At 49.2% G+C, this 22,006-nt stretch overlaps 8 protein-coding genes across 8 annotated transcripts; 5 read left to right on the top strand and 3 right to left on the bottom strand.

Annotated features, from left to right (window-relative positions):
* Window positions 1–184: 184 nt before the first annotated feature.
* PFICI_03568 (uncharacterized protein) lies at window positions 185–3,126 on the top strand (the record flags this gene model as incomplete). Its single annotated transcript, XM_007832149.1, has 13 exons — window positions 185–504; window positions 558–763; window positions 815–888; window positions 937–973; window positions 1,026–1,150; window positions 1,208–1,456; window positions 1,511–1,628; window positions 1,681–1,781; window positions 1,831–1,946; window positions 2,000–2,035; window positions 2,085–2,281; window positions 2,335–2,444; window positions 2,506–3,126. 13 exons carry the CDS (start codon window positions 185–187, stop codon window positions 3,124–3,126), a joined length of 2,310 nt encoding a protein of 769 aa, XP_007830340.1.
* Window positions 3,127–3,337: 211 nt separating this feature from the next.
* PFICI_03569 (uncharacterized protein) lies at window positions 3,338–4,300 on the bottom strand (the record flags this gene model as incomplete). Its single annotated transcript, XM_007832150.1, has 2 exons — window positions 3,338–3,546; window positions 3,601–4,300. The coding sequence occupies 2 exons, from the start codon at window positions 4,298–4,300 to the stop codon at window positions 3,338–3,340; spliced, it is 909 nt and encodes a 302-aa protein (XP_007830341.1).
* An 878-nt stretch (window positions 4,301–5,178) lies between these two features.
* On the top strand, window positions 5,179–6,679 carry PFICI_03570 (uncharacterized protein; the record flags this gene model as incomplete). Its single annotated transcript, XM_007832151.1, has 4 exons — window positions 5,179–5,856; window positions 5,915–6,043; window positions 6,136–6,245; window positions 6,310–6,679. The coding sequence occupies 4 exons, from the start codon at window positions 5,179–5,181 to the stop codon at window positions 6,677–6,679; spliced, it is 1,287 nt and encodes a 428-aa protein (XP_007830342.1).
* Window positions 6,680–7,166: 487 nt separating this feature from the next.
* On the top strand, window positions 7,167–8,526 carry PFICI_03571 (uncharacterized protein; the record flags this gene model as incomplete). The annotated part of the gene is made up of 2 exons (XM_007832152.1): window positions 7,167–7,196; window positions 7,276–8,526. 2 exons carry the CDS (start codon window positions 7,167–7,169, stop codon window positions 8,524–8,526), a joined length of 1,281 nt encoding a protein of 426 aa, XP_007830343.1.
* A 1,078-nt stretch (window positions 8,527–9,604) lies between these two features.
* PFICI_03572 (uncharacterized protein) lies at window positions 9,605–11,495 on the top strand (the record flags this gene model as incomplete). The annotated part of the gene is made up of 3 exons (XM_007832153.1): window positions 9,605–9,829; window positions 9,881–10,646; window positions 10,702–11,495. The coding sequence occupies 3 exons, from the start codon at window positions 9,605–9,607 to the stop codon at window positions 11,493–11,495; spliced, it is 1,785 nt and encodes a 594-aa protein (XP_007830344.1).
* A 262-nt stretch (window positions 11,496–11,757) lies between these two features.
* Window positions 11,758–12,342, bottom strand: PFICI_03573 (uncharacterized protein; the record flags this gene model as incomplete). Its single annotated transcript, XM_007832154.1, has 2 exons — window positions 11,758–12,200; window positions 12,312–12,342. 2 exons carry the CDS (start codon window positions 12,340–12,342, stop codon window positions 11,758–11,760), a joined length of 474 nt encoding a protein of 157 aa, XP_007830345.1.
* A 1,482-nt stretch (window positions 12,343–13,824) lies between these two features.
* Window positions 13,825–18,809, bottom strand: PFICI_03574 (uncharacterized protein; the record flags this gene model as incomplete). The annotated part of the gene is made up of 11 exons (XM_007832155.1): window positions 13,825–14,422; window positions 14,490–14,573; window positions 14,630–15,544; window positions 15,652–16,000; window positions 16,070–16,232; window positions 16,303–16,742; window positions 16,784–17,071; window positions 17,122–17,355; window positions 17,412–17,691; window positions 17,750–18,520; window positions 18,588–18,809. 11 exons carry the CDS (start codon window positions 18,807–18,809, stop codon window positions 13,825–13,827), a joined length of 4,344 nt encoding a protein of 1,447 aa, XP_007830346.1.
* Window positions 18,810–19,514: 705 nt separating this feature from the next.
* On the top strand, window positions 19,515–20,333 carry PFICI_03575 (uncharacterized protein; the record flags this gene model as incomplete). The annotated part of the gene is made up of 1 exon (XM_007832156.1): window positions 19,515–20,333. The coding sequence occupies one exon, from the start codon at window positions 19,515–19,517 to the stop codon at window positions 20,331–20,333; it is 819 nt and encodes a 272-aa protein (XP_007830347.1).
* Between the last annotated feature and the right edge of the window lie 1,673 nt (window positions 20,334–22,006).

The following is a 22,006-nucleotide window of genomic DNA, read 5'->3' on the forward strand; positions in this document are numbered from 1 at the left end:
ATGCGCGTCTGTCGGTTCAACGTTGCACTCTGTAGCGCTTGGTATTGCATGTTTTGATAAGAAGCAGTGCAATTGTCGTCTGTATTCTTGAATTATTGTTGAAGATGCCCAGCAGTACCTCTTTGTGAACTTTCCCATCGTCAACTTTCCACTCCAGTCGGTTTCGCATTGTGCCTTTGACACGATGGCACCCTTGCCGGATGAGAAGTCGGAACCTACAATTGTGGTCGATTCATCATCGGGTCACAATGATGATTCTATTGAAGAAATACAAGAGAAGAAAGTAGCTTCTCAAATCTATAACAAGTCAGAATCGGAATCTGAAAGTTCATTCGAAGAGCCGCAATACGACTTTGACTCGGAGGAGTTTGCCCACATACCGCAGCTCGTCCGCACCGTGGTGGGGTTTGAGGACGATCCGACCTTGCCTGTCATCACGTTTCGATCAGTATTACTCTCGGCGATTTTTTGCATCATAGGCAGTTTCGTCTCACAGCTGTCATAGTAAGTCCATCCAATAGCATCCACACAGGAATTTTACTAAAATGCTCGACCAGCTTTAGAACCACGACGGCACCTTTCCCCGTCTTTTTTGTTATCCTAGCCTCTGCACCGCTGGGGAGACTCTTGGCACGCATCTTGCCCGACTTTACGGTCCCATTGGGGAGATGGTCATTCTCCCTGAACCCCGGACCATTTTCGATCAAGGAGCATGCCATAATTGGGATTGCTGCCAACGCTGGCAGTCAAGGGCAATGGGCGAGTAGGTTCACCGAGTTCATTGCGGTCACAATTGATGTACTAACTGTGCAAGCGTTTCTGCCGACGAATGCGGCTCTCTACTATGGCATAACCATGAATCCGGCCGTGGCCCTATTCTTTGGCTGGGTGAGTGCGTTGGGCATTTGTTGGGTATAGAGTGCTAAGTCTATCTAGGGTGCATCTTTGCTTGGCTTTTCTTTTGCGGCAATGGGTATGTTCAAAGAGGAATCACCGGGAATATGAGGAAAACTAAATGATTCCAGTTCGCAAGGTACTCATTGACGATCCCGAGTTCATATTTCCTCTTTCCATGCAGCAAGTCACATTATACCGAAGTATGCAAGGAAAATCCGAATTCCACATATCCAAGGCAAAGAAGCAAATCAAGGTATGGCCACTTGTGATTGAGCCAAACTTAGGCGTTGCAGTGCTAAAGATAAGTCAGGTATTTTGGAGTATTCTGTTTGCGACGTTTGTCTGGCAGTTCCTCCCCGAATACATGTTTCCACTTTTGGCATCTCTCGCGCCGTTGTGTTGGTTCGCCAGCAAGAGTCATACAGTCAACTTTCTAGGTGCCGGTCGTGGCGGGATTGGCCTCCTCAACATCACTCTTGACTGGTCGAATATTACCTCGACTATTATTACATACCCTTATAGTGTTCAGCTCACAGTATTTGTCGCCTTTGTCTTGACGGTATGTCGCGGATCTCAGACTGTCCTGTCCATCGCCCACTGACATATGTGTTAGACGTGGATACTGATACCAGTGGCGTATTTTGGCAATCTCTGGGGCTCGCCGACTTACAATATCATGTCCAACGGAGTGTTTCAGAAGAATGGATCATCGTATCCATTTACGTCTTTGAGTAAGAAGCTGTGCTTATATCTCACCGAATGGCAAATGCTTACAAAGTATAGTTTACACGGACGCTAGTGGCACTCAGCATGTGAACGAGACCAAATACGAGGAAGTCGGTCTAGCATATTCTGGAGCTCAATACACGTGGGAAATATTCATGGTGAGAAACTTGTGCTTCCAACTCATGCATTTCATCTGATAATTAGCAGTGGTATGCATCATATATCTCATCATTTGTGTGGTGCGGTCTGTTTCTGGGACCAAAGATCTGGAGCATCTGGAAGGCTCGCAACAATCATGAACATTACCACAAAGATCGGTTGAGGTAAGCAAACCCTAGTCCTTGGCAAGGTGAATATCGCTGACGTCGCTTGATAGTCGTATTATTCAGCAGTACCCGGGCATCAAGTTGTGGTAAGTGAAAGATTCATCACTAGACAGTTGGGTAACTGACCTCATGAAGGGAATGGGGCCTCCTGACTTTAATCCCTATTGCAATTCTGCTAGCCATCGTGGCCGCCGGGTCAGTCTGGATGCCGACATGGACCTACTTTGTAGCACTTGGCTTTGGTGCGGCAGCCATGCTTCCAATGGGTCTCGTCTATGCCATGTCGGGCTTTTCGATCAAGGTTGGCTTCTTCAATGAGCTCATCTACGGATGTGAGTGTCAGCCGGTCATATTGCCTTGAACAAGTAGACTGACATTCTCCAAGACATGATTGAGGCCAAGGGGTCCTCGCGCCATCCCCTCGGCCAGCTAGCATATCGCATCATTTCCGGTAATGTCTGGTATGACGCCCGAGTAGTACTGGAAGACCAAAAAGTTAGTTCTCGATGAAATTCTATTGTACATTTTGATGCATCGCTTACACCCGCTGCCACAGATCGGACACTACCTGCACCTACCACCTCGCGATGTGATAGGGATGCAGATATTCGCAAACATGATTGCCCTGCCCGTCAACTACGGAGTGATGCGATGGGTGCTGGCTACCAAGTACGACTACGTGAGCGGCAAGGTCACCGACCCACTTGGCCAATGGACGGGTCAAGATTTCAAGAGTTATAACACGGCCGGTATTCAATACGCTCTCGTCGGGCCCAAGAAGCTCTTTGCCTCGTCATTTTTCCGCCCCGTTCTTTACGGCTTCCTTGTCGGTGCAGTAGCACCATTAGTGATATGGCTGCTACATCGCAAATTCCCCCGCGTCCGTTTCGACCTCTGGAATACGACCATCTTCTTTGCCAGCGCCGCCGTCTTCTATGGAAACCTGAGCACCGGCCCGTTCACGGCCATCCTACTGGGTACTTTTACCAACTTTTACCTATATCGATATCGTCGCAAATTCTGGGACACTTGGGCATACATTAGCGGCGCTGCGCTCGACACTGGATTCAATGCAAATCTTCTCTTCATCTTCTTGTTCTTGGGCACTACGGGCACTGTCATGGTAAACTGGTGGGGCAATGATCCCGTCAGCGTGGAAAAGTGTTATGCACTATAGGATTCAGTCACTCGCCTGGGGCCTCTGTAGAGCGTGCTGCTCTCCTACTTGAGAGCTCGATCAAACATTGACAGGGTAAACACAAGAATTAATCAGCTCATCCTCCAATCGAGGTTGTTGTTAAGTGTAATATATTCTATAGTGAACGACTAATTCTGATGAATAATGAAAAAAGCGCGAGTAGATATCCAATAGCAGGCAATTGGTGGAATCACCATTTCCAATCCTCGCCGACGTACTTGCTACCTGTATCGTTGAAAGGCCATCCGACAAGATCGAGGTTGAGAAAACTTCCATTCTGGATCTCCTCAGCCTTTGCCTTAAGCTCATCCACGTCCCAATTTGTCCATAGGAACTTGCCCTTGAGAAACTCGGCCTCGGGACTGGCGAGCCACACCATGAATCCTGCTGGTAGAGATGCTGTGACGATATCAGACCAAATCTCAATAATTATGTAGCAGGGAAACAACTTACCCTTATCCTCATGGCCGCTGGCAGCTATGCCTCCAGCCTCTCTGTTCATCGCAGTATCCACAATACCAGGCTGAATATGAAAGACACGCAGGTTGGGGGATTGGTGGCCAACAAGGTCCCAAAGTCGGTACACGGACCATTTGGCAACGCTGTACGAGGCAAATAAGCCACCAAAGTTCATGTGCGCAGCCGAAGAGGAGACATTGACCACGGTGGCGTTGGGAGAGGCGTAGCGGGTGAAAGCTCGAGACACCCAGAGCGCTCCACCGAGGTTCTGCTGAATACCCTCGAGAAAGTAGTTGGGATCTGCCTCGCTGACATTCTCTCGCGGGCCCGACACGGCAGCGTTGCTCACCAGGATATCGAGTTTCCCGTCCTCGCCGAGGAATTTGGCAAAGGCAGCGTCCACTTCGCTTTGCTTGGTGACGTCGGTTGGCGCGGTGATGACTTCAATGTCGGGGTGCTTCTCCAGGATCGAGGCCTTCGTGTCTAGCAACGGCTGTTCTCGACGGCCCACCAGCGCAATGCGAGCTGCTCCTGCTTGAGCAAAGGAACGGGCTGTCTCGGCTCCAATACCGGTACCACCTCCAGTGATGAGAACATTCTTGCCCTTGGCAGACAGTTCAGGCCGCGTGGGATGAATAGTCGAGTAGACATCCGAGTGGAAAGTTTTGGTTGGAGACGGAAAGGTAATAGCCATGATGAAGAGTTGGAAAGGTCAAGTAGTTGCAAGAGAGGTGTTCGTGATTTGATGATTGCTCTTATTCAAGGTTGAGCTGATGTTGAATGCAGAATCCTTCATCAAGCAAACGAGTCTCATCATTATATACATGACAGTATCTTCCAATCTCCTGGTTGAAGTCATAGTTTTTGAAATGAGCACAAGTTGCTTACAAAAAGAAGCTGATATAATCTTCTGCAATTTTGCGCTCGACATGATTCTATCAGCGGAGTTCGACAATGGCGTTGAGTGAGTCAAAAAGGCGAAATGTGTCCAAGTACGGATGAAGACATGCAAAGCAACCCGCCTTGTCCATACCATAGTACACCTGTGTGGTCAGAAGCAATTCCTTTGTCCAATCAAAAGACGATTCATGCGAAAGTGACAATGGCAAGCCGTCATGCACGTACAAATTGTACCGCCCGCAGTCTAGCCACAACGGTAATAGTGCTGATAGGTGCTGAGGGGGAACGCTGACAAGTGTGTCGCGGCGGTTATATAGTCGAGTGTCTGTCTGTCGGCGGGCATTGCTCGGGAAAGTTGCGCAGCGGACAAGATTGAAAATGGATGAACAAATTGTACAGCCCGTTCTTCGTTGTCATCAGTGCAACAAGCCATTTGACAAACGTGAGTATTTGTCTCTAGGGGTCGCAGTATTCTTCTTTGCGGACTCGCACTGTCAATAAACATTTGGCATACCTTACTCACTGTATGGTGCGCTAGAGTCGACGCTGAAGCGGCATGGGTATTATTGCCGCCAGAAAGGGTCAAGTCCGGCCACTCGACCTCGCTCATGTGTTGCATGTGCGAAAAGAAAAAGGCAATGCGATAATAAACACCCCCAGTGCTCAAGGTGTATGAAGAGTGGTCTTGACTGCCACTATCCCGCGGCAACATCAAGGACTACAGCGGTGCCGAGAAGTCAGCGTGGAGACGACGCTCACATAGTGATTGAAGAGAATAATACTGTGGGACCAGCAGCTGCCAGCATAGACACGTTCGGCGATGCGCTGCAAGATGCCAATGCAGACACAAACTTGTCAGGGTTTGAAGGATTGCAGTTCGACTGGGATAATCTGGATATTGATCTCGGCGACAACTTTCTGATCCCGCAAGCCGACAGCGTCGCTGTCTTTCAAACGCCCAGACAAAAGTCGCCATACTTGGGCTCCATATCCGTGCCTCTAGCTGACTCGATCCCTCTGCTACAACAGCTCATTCCGCCTTTGGCAATTCCGAGATCGCCCACGGAAGCACATCGTTCTTTGGTCCGCAAAACAAACACCAGACCCGGCGCATCAAGAGCTGCAAACATGCTGTTGCATATGATGAAGTCCTATTCGATAATGATTTTACAGCAAAATAATCTCCCGCCCTTTATCCACCCTCAGCAGTTTTCCATCAACCAGGATGAGGATATGGAGCCACTGTATAATTGCATCAGTCTCATGCACATGATTGGCCGCAACCTTCCTGGTAGTCGAGCTTTGTTTTGGAGAAATGTACGGATGGAATGTGAGCGTTTGCATGACACCGTAAGCAAGCCTCACAAAATATTACTTCCAATTACAAAGCTAACAATTGCATTTAAAGCATCATAAAATGAATAGGTGGAAAGCGCTTGCCTCTTTGCAGGCTCTTTTGATATATACTGTTATGAGAGTCGACGAGGGCGAGACCGATTATAATAATCTGGACTCTCTGCTCCAGAGGACCATTATTGTGAGCCGTTATAGTTTTCTATTGTTTTCTAGGTTTTTTTTTTTTTTTTTAACCTTTTGCGGCGTGTTGACCAGGCTAACATCTTCGCCCAGGTTGTTGCCAATACCTTTAACATGGGTAACCAGAATGCTTATTCGTCCCCTGCCGAATCCGCACCTAGTACGGTCTGGAAAGATTGGATATTCGAAGAGTCGAGCAGAAGGTGAGAAAAGAGCATATTTCCGCGTTTAAATAATCCAATTTGGAGTCGCTCACTTGTGGTTCAGATTATGTACCGTCTTCCAGGTAATCAATATGCTCGTGTGGTTCGAGCCGGCCGGTATGTGCGATATGGCCTTTGATCTTCTGCTAGCTCCCTTGCCGTCCAAGAAGCAGCTCTGGGAGGCTGAAAGCGAGTTTGCATGGAAGGCCGACGGCTTGCTGGAGACGGAGCAGCGTTTTGCTTTTGGCTTGGCTGTCGATGGTGAGCTGGTCAAGATAGACAAGGGCGGCGCGCGTTGCGAGCATCACATCATGATGACGCCGGATCCCGTGGACAATGTTGCTTCAAAGACACCGGCCAATTGGGAGGATTGGTGCTCCGAGATGGATAATCTAGGAAACCTTGTCATGCTCGCTGCGTCTTTGATTGGCTAGCATTGCTACAAATGGTGTCTGGTTACAATGGCAACACCAACATAGGTATTGTAAGTCAGATACAATTAATTAGCTCATAAAATTGCTCTCAAGCTACAGTTTTTTAAATTTTGGTCAGCCGGATAAGCAGCCAAACTGTACATATCGGTTGGGGTGGCCCTCCAAGCTGACGGCCGGATACAGATAAATAACCCTGCCGTCGAGAGGATTTAGTACAGCATCCATCTTGACGCCAATACAGATACCCCTGACCGTGCCACATTAGGCCGTAACATTAATTACTTATTAAGCTGGCTTAAGGGGTTGAATAAATGCCTGGTCCGTTAACCCACAGTTAGTGCTTACCTTGTAGCGGGATTAGGAGAGCCCGCCGAGATTTAAACCCGAGCATAACGTGTTCTTGAGAGTTGTTTTCCTCTCCCAATAATTCTTGAAATATTACACATATTGACTGCAAGTTCTTTTGGGTCGACTCATAACAGCAATCATGGGCGACATGACCAAGAAAGGCGTAGTGGTAAGTTCTTGCGCCAACTCTACTAACTACCTAGTAGATACACTATACCTGCACCGACATGGAGCTTACCAAATCATAGGTCGGTGGGTCAGTGGCTGGCCTGATGGCGGCCGTTGTCCTCCGGGACGCCGGATACTCGGTAACAGTGCTAGAGCGCATCGCCGAGGTGGAGTTTCTCGACCGCGGCTCGGGATTGGGGATCCGGGCCGAAGTGTCGGAATTCTTCGACGTCTATGGCCAGTCGGACGTGTATCTGAAGACGGCGCTCGGCGGCGCTTTCGTTACCGTCATGAAACAAGATGGCTCGATTGATGGCAAACTCCCGCTGGCGCAGCGAACCAAGTCGAGCAGCTGGAGTTCGCTCATGGATAGTCTGCACGCCTTGTTCAACGATTCTTCCAGAGGGAGCGGGGAGATTCTTTACGAAACAAAGGTTGTTGACATAACAGAGAACAAATCTGAAAATAATGTTTCGGTCGTTCACGAGACTGCCGATGGTTTGCAAACCATCCCCAACGTCGATATTGTTATAGGAGCAGATGGATCCAATAGTACCGTCCGAACCCTCATGATGGGTCCGGTTCCTAGAACTCAGGCAGGTTACGTCTGCATACGCAGCCGCTGTCCTGGAAGCGTCCTGAGCGACGACTTTGCCGCACTCTATCCCGATTCGGCCATGGGGCAGGTCAATGATGGTATCAGTCTCACGTCGTATCTCATTCCAAGCAAAACCAGTTCCACAGGGGGCAAGCCCGACGTGCTGATAGCTTACTACACCCACATGACTCCTGACGCTATTAGAGAGCACTTTCTTGGTGTTGACGGGCACCAGTACTCGCACAGTCTCCCGGCAGGCCAGCTCCGACCTCATCTGCTCCAACCTTTAAAGGATCGCCTGCGTGGAGTATTGTGCCCGCAGTTCCAGAAGATTATAGATGCTGTGCCGGCCGAATCAGTCCTGATACAAGCCGTATCGGACTTGAGAGCGGGACAGAATAGTTTCCTTGATGGCAAGGTCCTACTTGTCGGTGAAGCGCAATCAGTCACTCGATCGCATACGTTTCGAGCTACCGCATCGTCTGCTTTCCAGGCCATGCTTCTTACTCCTGTGTTGCAGGGCACAAGCCAAATTTTGGATTGGAGTAAGACTTGCTTGGAGTATACGGACCTACTCCGTAGAGAGGCGATAGAAGTCGGCGAGATTTTGATAGGAGCCAACCATTTTGAAGGGGTGTCGGCATGGATTGCTCAGAACAAAATCATGAAGGAGACAGATGAGAAGTGTATGCGCATCAAAGAAGAGGCCTTGATACGCACTCGGGAGCGATAGAAAAAAATAGATAGAACCACATTAGATATTGTGTCCTGTTTTAGACCTGAATGAATGATTGAGGCAAGAAGTTGCAATCTAACTCTTTGCATGTCCGCTAGAGATCTCCCTGCATGCAGATTCAGCTGGCCACTACCTACCTAGGTCCCAATTTGTGGCAAGCAATTTTAACTCTGATGCATCTTGAATTCAGCTCGTCACTGTCGCGTTCCAATCATTGACACGGACACTGGTCATCCAGCACCAGCACGTATCATGACCTGTACCAATAAGTTTGGAAGGTTATTATTGCATGTGGAAGCAGAAAAGCGTTTTGGGGAGCTCATGCAAGACATGGTGGTGTCTCAGCCGAGTCAGCTTGGAGCAGATGGGGTTAGCAGAATTGAAAAAAAAAAAAAAGCTTATAGTGACTAAGGAATTCGGCAGATGAATTTACCCCATACGTAACTTTCAAGAATGTGCTGAGGATAGAGTTTTGTTTGACGGCACATGCCGGGCAACAACCATGTCCTGAACCATCTCCATTCCAACCTGCAGAGGTTCTACCACCATCATACTGGACAAGCGAGGCCCGTGACAGGAAGCATTGCTCACTAGACTATACAATCTTTTCCAATTCAGATTCAATGTCCAGATTTGCACCTTCTCGAACCGCCCAGCTTTCCGTATCTGGCAGGCTTTGGCTGACGATAGCGTCGCTGGGGACGTTGTCGCAAATTTTCAGCCCGCCACAGACCACTCATTAGGCCTAGCCTTCAATAGACTGTCGAATATCAATAAGTATGCATGCCCACTGTATCACAATACGACATTCCAGCTGCCTACAAGGTTCCAAAGGCTGCTTGTGACTTTATTGAACACCCATGTTGCAGCAAAAACATACCCAAAGTAGCTTTGCTGATCGGAGTATCTCTAATACGGATGTTGCCGATGAATACGTAGCTCTCCAGCGAGGATCGCCCATAAAACCCCAGGATCGCAACCGCGTACAGATTGCTGCCTCAAACGACCCCAACGCAAAGATTTTATACAAGACCAAATACCAAGACGAATAACGATGGGACAACTCAAATTCAAAATGCTGAGGAGCGACCTCCATTCTGAGCGAGCCTTGCCCGTGATCAGCTACTTTATTCGTTCTCGTCAGCAAGGTCCGAATGAGTGCTTGGCCGACATCTTCCAAAGTGTCAAGCGAGGTGTCGGTATTGATGATAGGCCTATTCCTGACGAGAGTTTGCCTCTCAAAGCGGCTTTTGAAAAGCTTATTCAGGATGGTCCCGGCAAGATCAAAAACGCTCCCACGGTTTGCCACCCTTTTTCCATCGCTTCCCCAGACCTTCGTTGACACTTCTAGGTAACCATCGTCGGCGCCGGTACGTCCGGCCTCTGTGCTGGCTATGAACTGAAGAGAGCAGGCTTCGACGTGACCATCTTGGAAGCTTCATCCAGAGTCGGTGGCCGCGTCAAAACATTTCGCGAGCCAACATTTGCCCATGGACTCCATGGCGAGGGCGGAGCAATGCGAATTCCACAAAACCATTACTTGCTGCACAGATACATTGAGGACTTTGGCCTCAAGGACGACCTCTTTGATTTCGAGATGCAGAACAAATTCATATACATTTCAGGCTATGGGGAAACACTGACATACGAGCGCTTCAATAAGATGCTCAAACACGAGGACCCCCAGCTTCTCCGGCTGTTTCCCCACCTGAAGACGTCCGAAAAGCAACAAACTGTTGATGATCTGTTCACTGCAGCGGTCAAGCCAGTTGTGAATGAATTCTGGGACACATATGACGCATGCATCGCACCAGAAAAATGGAATCCGGATGAGATCAACATGGACGCCCTCACAAAGGCATATGTCAAAATCACGGACATTTATGACAAGTATACCTTGAGGGCTTACTTGACCGAGGTTGCGCACTGGAGCCAGGACGCCATAAATCTCTACAATCTGGGCAACGCCCACGTTGTCTTCGAGAATGGTTTTATCGAATCTTTCAAGGACGCATTTCTGTCCAGTAACAAGGGGGGTGCACAAGCTCACATGCAACAGCTTCAGCAAGGTATGGACGCTGTGCCGAATGCATTTGTGTCGCCGGACAGAGGAGAGAGTAAGCACAGAAGCCTTTTGCACTCTGAATGATAAATTTCTGACTGTCTCTGTAGGATCTCTTGTAGACAATATCACCTTTGGTGCTCGAGTCAGCAGCATTGGCCTAGACGAGACTCAAGGTCCTGGTGTTCCAACCAAAGCCCCTGTTACAGTGACCTACGACATCGTAGGAACCGGACGCAAGAAGACCATCACCTCGGACTATCTCATTTTGGCTATTCCTTATACTTCACTGGCATCCATCACCAGGACTACACCATTCCTTCCCATGCAGGATATGGCCATTCGTGAAGTCCGCTACGTCGAGGTCACCAAGGTCCTGCTGCAGTACAAGAAACGCTGGTGGGAGGAAGTTTTTGATAAGCACGGACAAGGATTCGATGGAGGCCTAGTCAGTGACTTGCCAATCCGATATACCATGTTTCCCAAGACCAAAGACAATGACCAGTTCAAAAACTCGAACCGAGGCGTCATCATGGCAGCGTATACATTCCAGCAAGACGCAACCATCCTGGGCTCGCTGTCGCCGCAGAACGCCATTAGGACGGCCGCCGAGAACATTGATCGCATCTTTCCCGAGGCCAAGTCCATGGATCTCCTAGAGGCTGGGGCCTCTCAGGTGTTCCCGGCCGACGAGCTCGCGGGTGGTAGCGCTTTCTGCTACTTTGGCCCCATGCAAAAGTCAACCTTCTACAATACCATGCAAGAGCCGGATTGGGATAATAGGGTCTTCTTTGCTGGTGAGCAGGTTAGCTTCACGCACGGATGGATTCACGGAGCGTTCGAGGCAGGCTTGCGATGCGTCCAGCAGATCTGGGAAGCGGCCAGCAAGGAGGTTGTTCAGTAAGCGGTATCCTTTGCCGGATCCATGCTATTGGACGAAAACGAAAAAGAAAAAAAAGCCGAGAGTTAATCAATAAGGCAATGATGTTACATGGAATACTATTGCAAAGTCGTGAATCTCATTATATTGCGCGCCAGGAAACCTTAACGATAGAGTGTTGGACGTGCCAGCATGTCCCGCTGATGGTGGTACCGAGCCAGTCCAGGCATACAGGCCGTGGTTCAACTGTGGGCGATTTCGCCAGAGATGAGATGGTTCAAATAGTTCAGTGTTTCTCCGAGAACGACCTTGTTAATGATTCAAGAAAGGGACTGATGATGCCGTTCAGGTCCTTCTTCTCGACAGTTTTCCCGAAGCGCTGAGTAATTGGAACATCTTCCAAATTAGAATCTGACAAGACGCTTCCATATCCGCTATCGTCGCTGAAGGCAGAAATGCTCATCTTGGTACTGCGGTTGCCGTGGTTCTTGCTGCTGCTGCTGATGCTGGACATGGTATGGCGTCTTGGACTCTTACTGGACTGAGAGTGCTGCTCGCCTGCATTCCACCAGGCGACCATGGCTGCGTTTTCCTTGGCCATGTAATCCGATTCGTACGTGATGTCCGTCTGGTAATCATGGTCATTCACAAGGACCATGCATTGGTGTCCAGTGCCGTCTCGAAAGCACTCATATGTCGGGTCGGGCCAGCCGCGGCGTTGACATAGAGCTAAAACCCATGTTTGTCAGTAAATCCTCATAAGAAATCGATAAGTGAAGCAGTGTCAAGATTGGTGGCTTTTGGCTGCGGGTACAGTCCAAAGTATGGGAAGAAACCTACATTGGAGGTTAGTCATATAGAATCCGGCCATCTTGAAGAATTGTATATGTGCCTTCCAACGCTTGTTTCAAACAATGCATTAGATAATTCTAGATCAAAGACACAATATTCACTCTTGCGCAAAAATTTCATTCGTGTTGGATTTATTTTCTTCTTCTTTTGCCCCCCGTCGCGGCACTGGCCATCAATACGTAGGTATCCATAGTCCATAGTCGGAAGATGTTAGCTACGTTGGCACCAATCAATTAGGAGTGGCTTAGTTGTTTCCATATTTTGGTGGCCAATCAGACAGAGACGCATCAGCCAGGCCTCGTATTCAGCTGCTGCAAGACGACTGATAGTTGGTCAGTTTCAGGTTGTGGGGATGAACGATTTGTTCAATAGTGGAGTGGATACCCAACGGTTGGGTGCAAGGATATGTCAAGATAAAGTTAACACGATATGGATCGACGTGCAACGGTGAGCAAGTGGTCATGTTGGAAATCAAAACGTGATATGGACCCTCCCCTTGCCCATGGACACGACCCTGAAAGAAAAGTTGGGGCCGCACACAGACCATTTTCAGACCACTCGAACTGGAGGCTAGATCATGTCGAAAAAAGGGGTCCTGGGGCGGATGCAACAATGAAAGCGATCCGGCGGGGAACATGACGCAGATCATGAGACGTAATTCCAATGACAGCTCAAAAGTGACTATTTTCCTTGATTCAAAGCTGGGGTGGGTAACTTGATGGCTGGAGAGTTAGTTCTGATGTATGTAATCATAAAGACTCATTCTGTGGAAGGGAAATATCATATTTCAGGTTTTGCACTCAGCTAAACAAAATCTATATTAAGTATGACGACAGTGGCAAAATGTATACTCAATATTGATTACGTTGATCAGCAAAGCCACTCTACAGTAGACAGTGGAAAGATCTATACAACCATAATGTGGGTCGTTGCCAGCCACCTTGTTTCAACAACAGTTGTCATGGCCCATAGACATCATCTAGACCAAGCCATTGAGAGCATACTGCTTGGCTTTGGAATGTGATGTCATGCTAGTTTCACTCAGGCATTGCTGGCCGTTCCGGTAAAACAAGGTCTACGTATGTATGTAAGATTATACACGATTTACCAAATATCAGTTGCAATACGTCACTCTTTTGTGTCCAAGATATGATACTTGCTTTTCACCTTTGACTCTCGATGCCAATACGATAAATTTGAATCAGACTTGCCCTCGACACTAGCCTCGTAGATAGCAAGATGCGTCGAGATGGGCTCCAAGGGCACACAAACGACTTTCCCAGAAATCATAATTAGAAATCGACAGCTGGGACGCCTTACACGTGTACAAGAACTTCAAGAAGGTCCTCACACACCCCAATAAGTACCGAGCAAGGTAACATATTCGAACATGAGACAATGGCTTCTTGAATGTCCACGGCGATAGACTACTGAATTGTAGGTTGGCAAGCAGAGAGGCTTCATGCTAATTTTCTTGACATGCCTTTTCCATCCACTCATTTCAACCATGTCTGCTCTCCCAAAGCTTCCCAAAAAGCGACCCAGGCTTGTTCTTGAGTTCACGAGGGTCACCCACCTCTACGATCCGCCCCTTTTCCATGACCACGACCACATCCAGGTCTCCAATCGTCTCCAGCCTATGCGCCACCACCAGCACCGTCTTCTCCTTGAATGCTTCACGCAGTACCTTTTGCACTCGTTCATCCGAATGATGGTCCACGCTGCTAGTAGCCTCGTCAAGCAGCACCACGGGACTTTTGCTTATCAGGGCCCGCGCTAGGCAAAAGAGTTGCTTCTGCCCTTGAGATAGCCCGAGGCTGTCAAAGTCTCCCTCCAGACCGCCGCGGCTGCTGATGGTTTCCCACATGCCAACTCGAGACAATGCATCAATGAGAACCTCCTCACCGATGACCGTCTCCAAGGGATCGAGATTCGTACGGACGGAGCCAGGCAGAGTGACGGAATCCTGAGGAAGGGCTGTGAGATGGGTCCGAAGGAGGTTGTTCTGTACGGACGCCAGATCGAGTCCATCAATAGCAATTGACCCAGACTGAGTCTCCAGAAGCTTAAGAAGGCTCAGTAGGAGTGAACTCTTGCCACTTATTGTGTGATATGTAAGCCGCTGTCCAGTAAAACTTGAGGGAACCATTTTAAGAGATAACATACCTTCCTGTACGACCGCAAATTCCTACTTTTTGGCCGGGCTGAATCTGTAGTGATACGTCACTGAGAACCCTCTCATTCTCTGCGCTATAGACTTGTCAGAATCTAGGTATACTGTCATTGTCTAGGTCTCATTGGCTTACTGGTAGGTAGAAGTCAGGTTATTGATCTTAATGGCACCGGTTGAGGGCCACGATTTCGGCGGCTCCAGAGATTCTGTGGCTGAGCCTTCCTGGGGAGTATCCCGTATAAAGTCACGCAAACGAGCGATGGCGCCGAGTGATGTTTCCATACTAGTCCATGAACTGATGACCCTTGATAGACTTGTGTTGAATCCAATAAGGGTCACCATGGCAAGGCCGATCGCTCCGCTGGATGTTGTCGTCGTAAACTCTACGGCAAAGCTCACCAAAACGATGGCTATGCCGGTAACGAACAAGTCCATCACAACATTCAACCATCGTTGGATGCAGAACAGGAGGTAGTAAGGCTTCTGGGACTGGTTCAGGTATCGCAGATTCTCCTCCTGAAAGCCTTGCTGCCAACCGAATGCTCGAATAGTCGCTACACCGTTGAGGGTCTCGGTAAAGTGTGTATACAGCGGCGATTTGGATTCAAGATCGAGGTGCCGGAGTTGACGTGATGTACGGAGGTAAAACTTCTGTAAGAAGTACATGGGTGCTATACACAACGGTATCATGGCAGCAACGTATTGCGCGCCTGACGCAATTATACCAGCACTGGCGATCAGAGTGAGCGAATCCAACGCCGTGGTAAAGAAAGCCATTGGGAGAGCCTGGTCAATCAGCGTCATGTCCTGGCTAAAGCGGTTCAGGATGATGCCGCTGTCTGTAGTGGTGAAGTACCACAGGGGCGCTTTGGCAACCGTGTCTAGTAGGAGCCAGTGAAGATGTTTAGCAGATTTTGGAATGATCAGAAACATGAAGAACCAGATTATGAGGCCCGAGAGGATGACAGTCAATATGCAGTAAGCAATGTAGCCGGCAAAATATGCGCCACGATCCTGATCTATGCCATGCTCGGTCCAAATGCGTACCCTGTGCAACTCGCATGGTTAGTCACGGGGGCATGTAGATTATAGCTAAGCTCAAGAGCTTGTCGATAGAAGGAGCTGGTGATACCATTCAGAGCAGATACGACGTACCAAATTGACGGCATTCTTCCCATGGCGATATAGCCAATGGCAAGAAGCAGAAACCCGACAGATAGGGGTAAGCCGGTCGATTTCAGATAGAACTTGTACAGTGAGCGATCCCCAGTCTGTCGTGCAAAGTCGTTATCATCCTCCGCTGCAGCCGTGACGGGGACGGGATCAGTGGCTGTGTCGCTGTCAGACACTCCTGCATCTTCATTCGCATCCCTGGCTCGGACTTCTAGGGCTAGGCTTTTCACGTAGCCGTCCTGGGCCTGCAGGTCGACAAAGCTCCCAATCTGCTCGATACGGCCGGAGGAGCTAAGCACGATAATGTTGTCTCCGAAAGGGAGTTGGTGTACTGATAGTATGTCAGTGGTCGCTCAACTATCACAAGATATCCAGCTGCCATTCTTCGTAGCTCACGTACCCGCGTTTGTAGCTAGGAGAACAGTTGCACCCTGCTTTCGCAATAGTCCATCCCTACCGAGGATGCGATTGAAAACGGTTTGAGATGTGATAGTATCGAGGGCACTAAAGACGTCATCGAGCAACACAATTGCCCTCCGCGCATACAATGCTCGAGCAATTGCCTATACGAAGAAAGTCAAGCTATGTCAGCAATTCTTAAATAATAGGTCGTCCATTTCATGTCGCACTTACCACTCGCTGCTTTTGACCACCACTAAGAGTAATCCCCCCACTTCCAACCAGGCTCTTATCACCTAGAGGGAACTGAGAGATATCGACGTTGAGTGCGCAGGCATGACACACAGAGGCATACCACCTTTCATCGAATGGTCCCTGGCCAATGATGTTATCGCGAATGGAAATGTTCCGGAGCCAAGCAGTCTGGTCACAGTACGCTATGGATGTACCAATGTCTTCAACCCTGAGCGTCCCGCCAGAGAGGCGTATTTCACCCAAGATAGCTTTAAGAAAGGAAGATTTGCCACAACCCACAGGACCGACCAGCATTGTACAGCTAGACCTTTGAAGTGATGCGGTAATGTCCTGAAGCACAGGGTCTGTCTGACCTTTCAAAGTGAAACTGGAATGTTCCAGGGAAACCCGAGTGGCGGACGACTTTGCACGGAACGAAGCTCAATGTCGAGTTGCTCCTCCCTTTGCGATGAGCTAGCACGCTGATCGCTCTCAGTCGAAGACGAAGAATGGTTTCCACCACCAGTATCGACTCTTCGGTCTTCGTGGCCCTCCAACATCAAGAAGGTCTGGATCCGATCAAAGCAAGCAACAGATGCCTTGAAGTTCGGAATCGAGCCCATTAGGTTTGCCATGGGGGTTGCGACAAGGGCTACAATGGACAGCGCGGTAAATGCTGCGGAAACCGTGAATGCATTGGGTCCGGATCTTGTCCAGAACACGGCGGACGTGATTACGACTGCTGGAGTCATTTGGTCCGAGAAGTTGGCTAGATTACATCAGTTGACATTTTCCATCTGTGCGCATATTACGACATACCTATCATGATGATGCGAATGATGAAACCTCTAAACTTTTTCGACAACTCAAGCTCGTTCGCCCGAAGGCCTTGGATCAGGTTGGCAATGTAGTCCGTCAGCCCCATCATCTTTATCCCCTTGATCTGGGATAGCATAGATGAAGTGATAGAGACCCGCTTCTGCACGGCTTGGTTCCACATTCCTCGAGCTGGACCAATGCCGTCAGTAGCATAGTTGGTGGCAATACCAGATACTGGGTTACACACAGTCAGCTGAGGGGTTCCTAATGAAGCGTTGAAGTCCACTCACCAACAGCTGGAATCACGACAAGGAAGCATGCAGGCCCGATCTGCCTTTCCAGCAGGTAGACGGCGACCGCGAGTTCCAAAGCGCTTGCCCATATCTCATGCAACTCCTCAATGCCACTCGCAATGCCGTCAACATCGGTACTCATCAAAGTGACTGCGGCACCGTCTTTTGCGCATGTGGTATCAAGATGGACAGTCTTCTTGAAAATCATCGAGACGAGGCTGCCCCGAAGTATTGTAATGAGTTGAAATACGAGATGATTGTAAATAACGCGTGAAAACTGTTTGGTAGAAGTCAGTGCAACGGCATCTCTTTACGAGGGTACGCCCCCAACTCACGGCAAGGCCCAGATAGACCAGACAAGTTGCCCCAATCAAACCCCCGGCAATGCCGCCAGCATTTCGCTGATCGCTATCGCTTTTGCTTTCGCCAACGAAGCTTACAACTCGATTGATCAAAAAAGGTTGCGCAAAGCTGAAGCCAGCGAGACAGAGACGGGGGATAACTGGAGCGAGGAAGGCGACCTTGAAAGCAGAGCAGGTTGCCTTGATGAGAGCATTGTTCCTGCTTTTATCGCTTGCCTGCCAGACACCATCAAGCTTTGACAAGAGCTCAGCCGAGTCAAATTTGTTATCAATACCGCCCAAGTCTCCGACCTGCAGCAAACCTTTGAAGCCTTTAAGAAACAGCTGATTTAGCCACCAGAAGATCGATCGATTGATGGGGCCACTAGTTTCTTCCAATGCGAAGACCTTGGTCTTGTCAGCTACCAAGGGGCGCTTTTGTAGCTCTTCCAGACACATAATCGCAAGCTTCGTGGCCAGTGAAGCAGTAAACAAGGCCTGTATCGGGCCACTGTCTGGGGATCGCAGGAACAGTGTTCTGGTCTGCGCCAGGTCAAGCAAGATGGTAAGAGCAAGATAGCCGACTAGGAGAGTGGATGGTCTGATGGATCGACGGTGTTCTGTGTACGATAGCGCGGCAATGGCTAATGATCCAACAAGATTCATGACAGAGCCAGCAAGTGACGCCTGCGTCCCAAGTGTAGTCGGAAGCGCCCACAATACAACAAGAGCAACGTCAAAGCAGATCAATGTTGCGGCTGCCGCCTGTGCGCCAAAGAGAGTCAGATATCGTGGCCACACTGGATGATCCCATTCTCCATGTATGACTTACAAGCTTTGCCCACAGGAGCCATCCGACACGCACAAAGGTGTCCTTGTGCCACAGCGACGTCCCGCGGGCTATGGAAAGCAAGATAAATAAAGCAGAAGGAAGGATGCCGAGAATGCTCTGCTCGAAGAGGAGCGTGAAATCAAATGCATCATCCCTCTGTGGACCAAACGCGATATCTGCAGTGTCGCGTTTATACGACACGTTCAATCCATGTAAATCCATAATGGTAAGGTCGGGAGGTCAACTGGAGGATTGCCTCAACCCAAGCCCACTCGAACGTTTTTCCCTTTTCAATAAGGCTCAAATCGAATTCGAGGATAAAATTCGTCTTCAGTAGTCAAATCGCGACTTGTTGGCGATACTACTGCAGGTCAAAGTCTACGACAGGACTAATTGTATGGTTATAGGGCGACACGAACAGATGAGCCAAGCATGAATACTCCACTTCCAATCCTACTGAAATGGCCCGCGCATCATCCGCCGCGGTACAAATCCGGCGGAAGGATGCGCGAACAGACAAAACCTAACCTTATATGGTACTGGAGATGCATCGACCATGTTTGCATAGCAGATCCGAGATTATATAATGCAGCCAAGGATGACCATATACCATTTAAAGACACCAAGATACGTGACTCATCCGGCGTCTCAGCGACAAGCGCGAATCAGCCTGAAAGGGAAGGTCGTAAACATATAACCCCTACCCCTGCTTACATAACAGCAAGAATCGAACGGGTGAAGCGAGCCCCGTTCCCGAAAATGGGGTCATGATCTGGCCGTGACCCCGCGCTATTCTGCAATGTCTCGGGCCGCAGTGAATGTGAACCGTAGACCCGGCCACAGTACGATTGGCAATCGTTACACCTGGCCGGCTCCGAAGCACAAGCGCCGATCGCAAGGCGTGCAACTATACCCACTTGAATGACGATGTCCACAAGCAACGCAAGCTGGTGGACTCCACCAACAGCTTCTCTACCGCCTATGGATGGGGATGGTGCGTTCGACCGGCCCCAACGGCCACAAGAGACACGAATGATTCTGAACAATGTCTCACCCATAGTTACTTCAAGCGTCATCTTCCCGCCACAGCCTCCGAGTGCTGCTGGGGCCGGTTTTGAAAGTGGAATCCTAACCGTCAAGCTTCACTGCGCATATCGAATAAGACAGCCTTCAACCCCGGAGTTGACTGATGAAAGGCCCATCTACGCCTTATTCGATTGTGAAGGTTTTCAATTATCTGCTAGGGCCGCCTGGTGGGGTGGCAAGAGAGGGAACGCTTTGTGGGCAGACACTTTCCACTTTGACGTTACCACGTGTCCCGACTTGGTGATCCATTTCTCTGCCAGAAACGATAATGCTCCGGTGGGACAACCTATTGAGCCTCGTGGGTACATCACAATAAGCCCTCTTCCGGATGGGTATCCTGTAGGCAAACTGCTGGTGGATATTGAGGATGGCACCGGCCAAGTGGAAGTCATGGTCTCGTATCATCAGCAGAAAGTCCCGAATTTGGAAGATTGGAATGCCTGGGAGTTTCGTGAAGTCAAGCATGCCAACTTCGTTCATGTCACGAGAAAGAATACCGGCCGAATATATGCCATGACAGCGGTTCAACTAGGCACGGCCGGTATTGCTTTGGTATCTGAGAAGGCGAAAGGCCTTGGCCCCGGCATATGTCACCCTTTGTCGCACCTCTCAAGTTCGCTTTTATATCAGGCGAACAGCTTAGCCTCCTATCGCCGCTAGCCAGCGGTGGACATCTATCTCATCACCTTCAAAGGCAGCGATATTTTGATGTTGACAAAGTTAGATTCTATGCTGCTGAGCTGATTCTCATATTGGAGTACTTCCACAATAAGCATATGATCCTTGCTTTGCTTGAACCAACGCATCTTCTTTTGGATGCGCATGGTCACATTAATTTCTGTTGCCCTGCTATCTATAGTCATGGTCTAACAACATCCGGCTCTGGAACCTGTCCTCTGCCGGCATCACTCGAATATACAGCCCCGGAACTCGTTGCGGGTCAGGAGGCCACTGAAGCGGTCGATTGGTGGATGCTGGGTGTTTTACTCTACGAGATGTTGGCTGGGGTCCCTCCTTTTTACCACAGAGACCCTGAGGAGCAGCAGCGCAAAATAACCAATCGAACTATACAAATCCCTCCCGAGCTTCCATCTGATGCAAGAGACATTCTCAACGGACTCTTAGTCAAAGATCCCTTGCAACGATTGGGAGTACATGGAGTTTCGGAAGTAAAATATCACCCTTCTTTCAACGGTCTTGATTGGCAGCGATTAGTCCAGCGCAAACTCAATCCATCGTTTCAACCGGAAAATACCAACACCGTCTTCAGACTTGAACCATTCGAACGCGACATGTCATGACATTCACGGGCCCGCTTTGGTCAGGGCTGTACACCGAAATGCTCAAATAGTGCGACTCCTCGTTCCAAAGACCAATAGAGTCTCGTCCACCAGGGCTCTTTGCGCGGCAGTCTATTGGCATGATGCTGCAATCGTCGAGACCTTGCCGACAAATGGTGTCCGCTGCGAGTTTGAAGAGGAGAACTTACCTTCTCCTTTGATATGGCCCCACTGTGACATTGGAACACCTGGCATGTCGGTTCGCCATTACTCTTCCAAAGGCTATTTTGAGCGATCCGAATATGGATAAACGGAGCGGTCTAAAATTGGATGAAGTCATTATGCTGGCTTGATATCTCAAGCAAGGCGGGCTGAAATGGGATTTGGATCCAAGATTTATGATCTTGATATACGATATTTATCATGTAATGAACTATATCGCAGCACCTCCGTTATCTCCCAAATCGTCAGAGGCTGCTGCTGAAGCGTCACGAGCTTTGGCTGCTACAAGTTGATGAAGATTTCTGCTAATTCGTAAAGTTGATGGATGGGTCGGTCCTAAAACTACTTCCTTAGTTCAAGAGTATCTTGATAGATCTCCTCCGCCTCTTCGCATTTTCCCTGACTTTCGAGCATACCTTCAGCTTCGAAAGCTGCCACAAATTTTAATTACAAAAGGCTCGATAAAAACAGAGTATTTGAAGAGCACCTTGACGCCCAAGGCATCCCGGCCTTCTTGACGCCCGAAGTATCCAGAGCCTCGTCAGGCTGTACGCCTAGGTGGTGACGCTGCGGCTGCATGCTGAGACCTCGAGGACTGAAAATGCCTTGCAGCGGGATGTAGATTCGCCGAGCTGAGGTGTCGCAAACCAGGTACGGGTCCAACTCACCATCTCTTTGGAGTCCTGCCCAAGCTGCCCAGTCCACAGGCAGTGACAAAAATTAACCAGAAAGACCATACCAATCCAAGAGTTGGCATCATAGACCCGAAATTTCTGGTTAGCATCAATCCTGACTCCACTTCTAAACGGTGGCGATGCTACAGCTGCATAA

This window comes from Pestalotiopsis fici (assembly GCF_000516985.1).
Source record: "Pestalotiopsis fici W106-1 unplaced genomic scaffold PFICI_Scf_2, whole genome shotgun sequence".
Classification (NCBI taxonomy): domain Eukaryota; kingdom Fungi; phylum Ascomycota; class Sordariomycetes; order Amphisphaeriales; family Sporocadaceae; genus Pestalotiopsis; species Pestalotiopsis fici.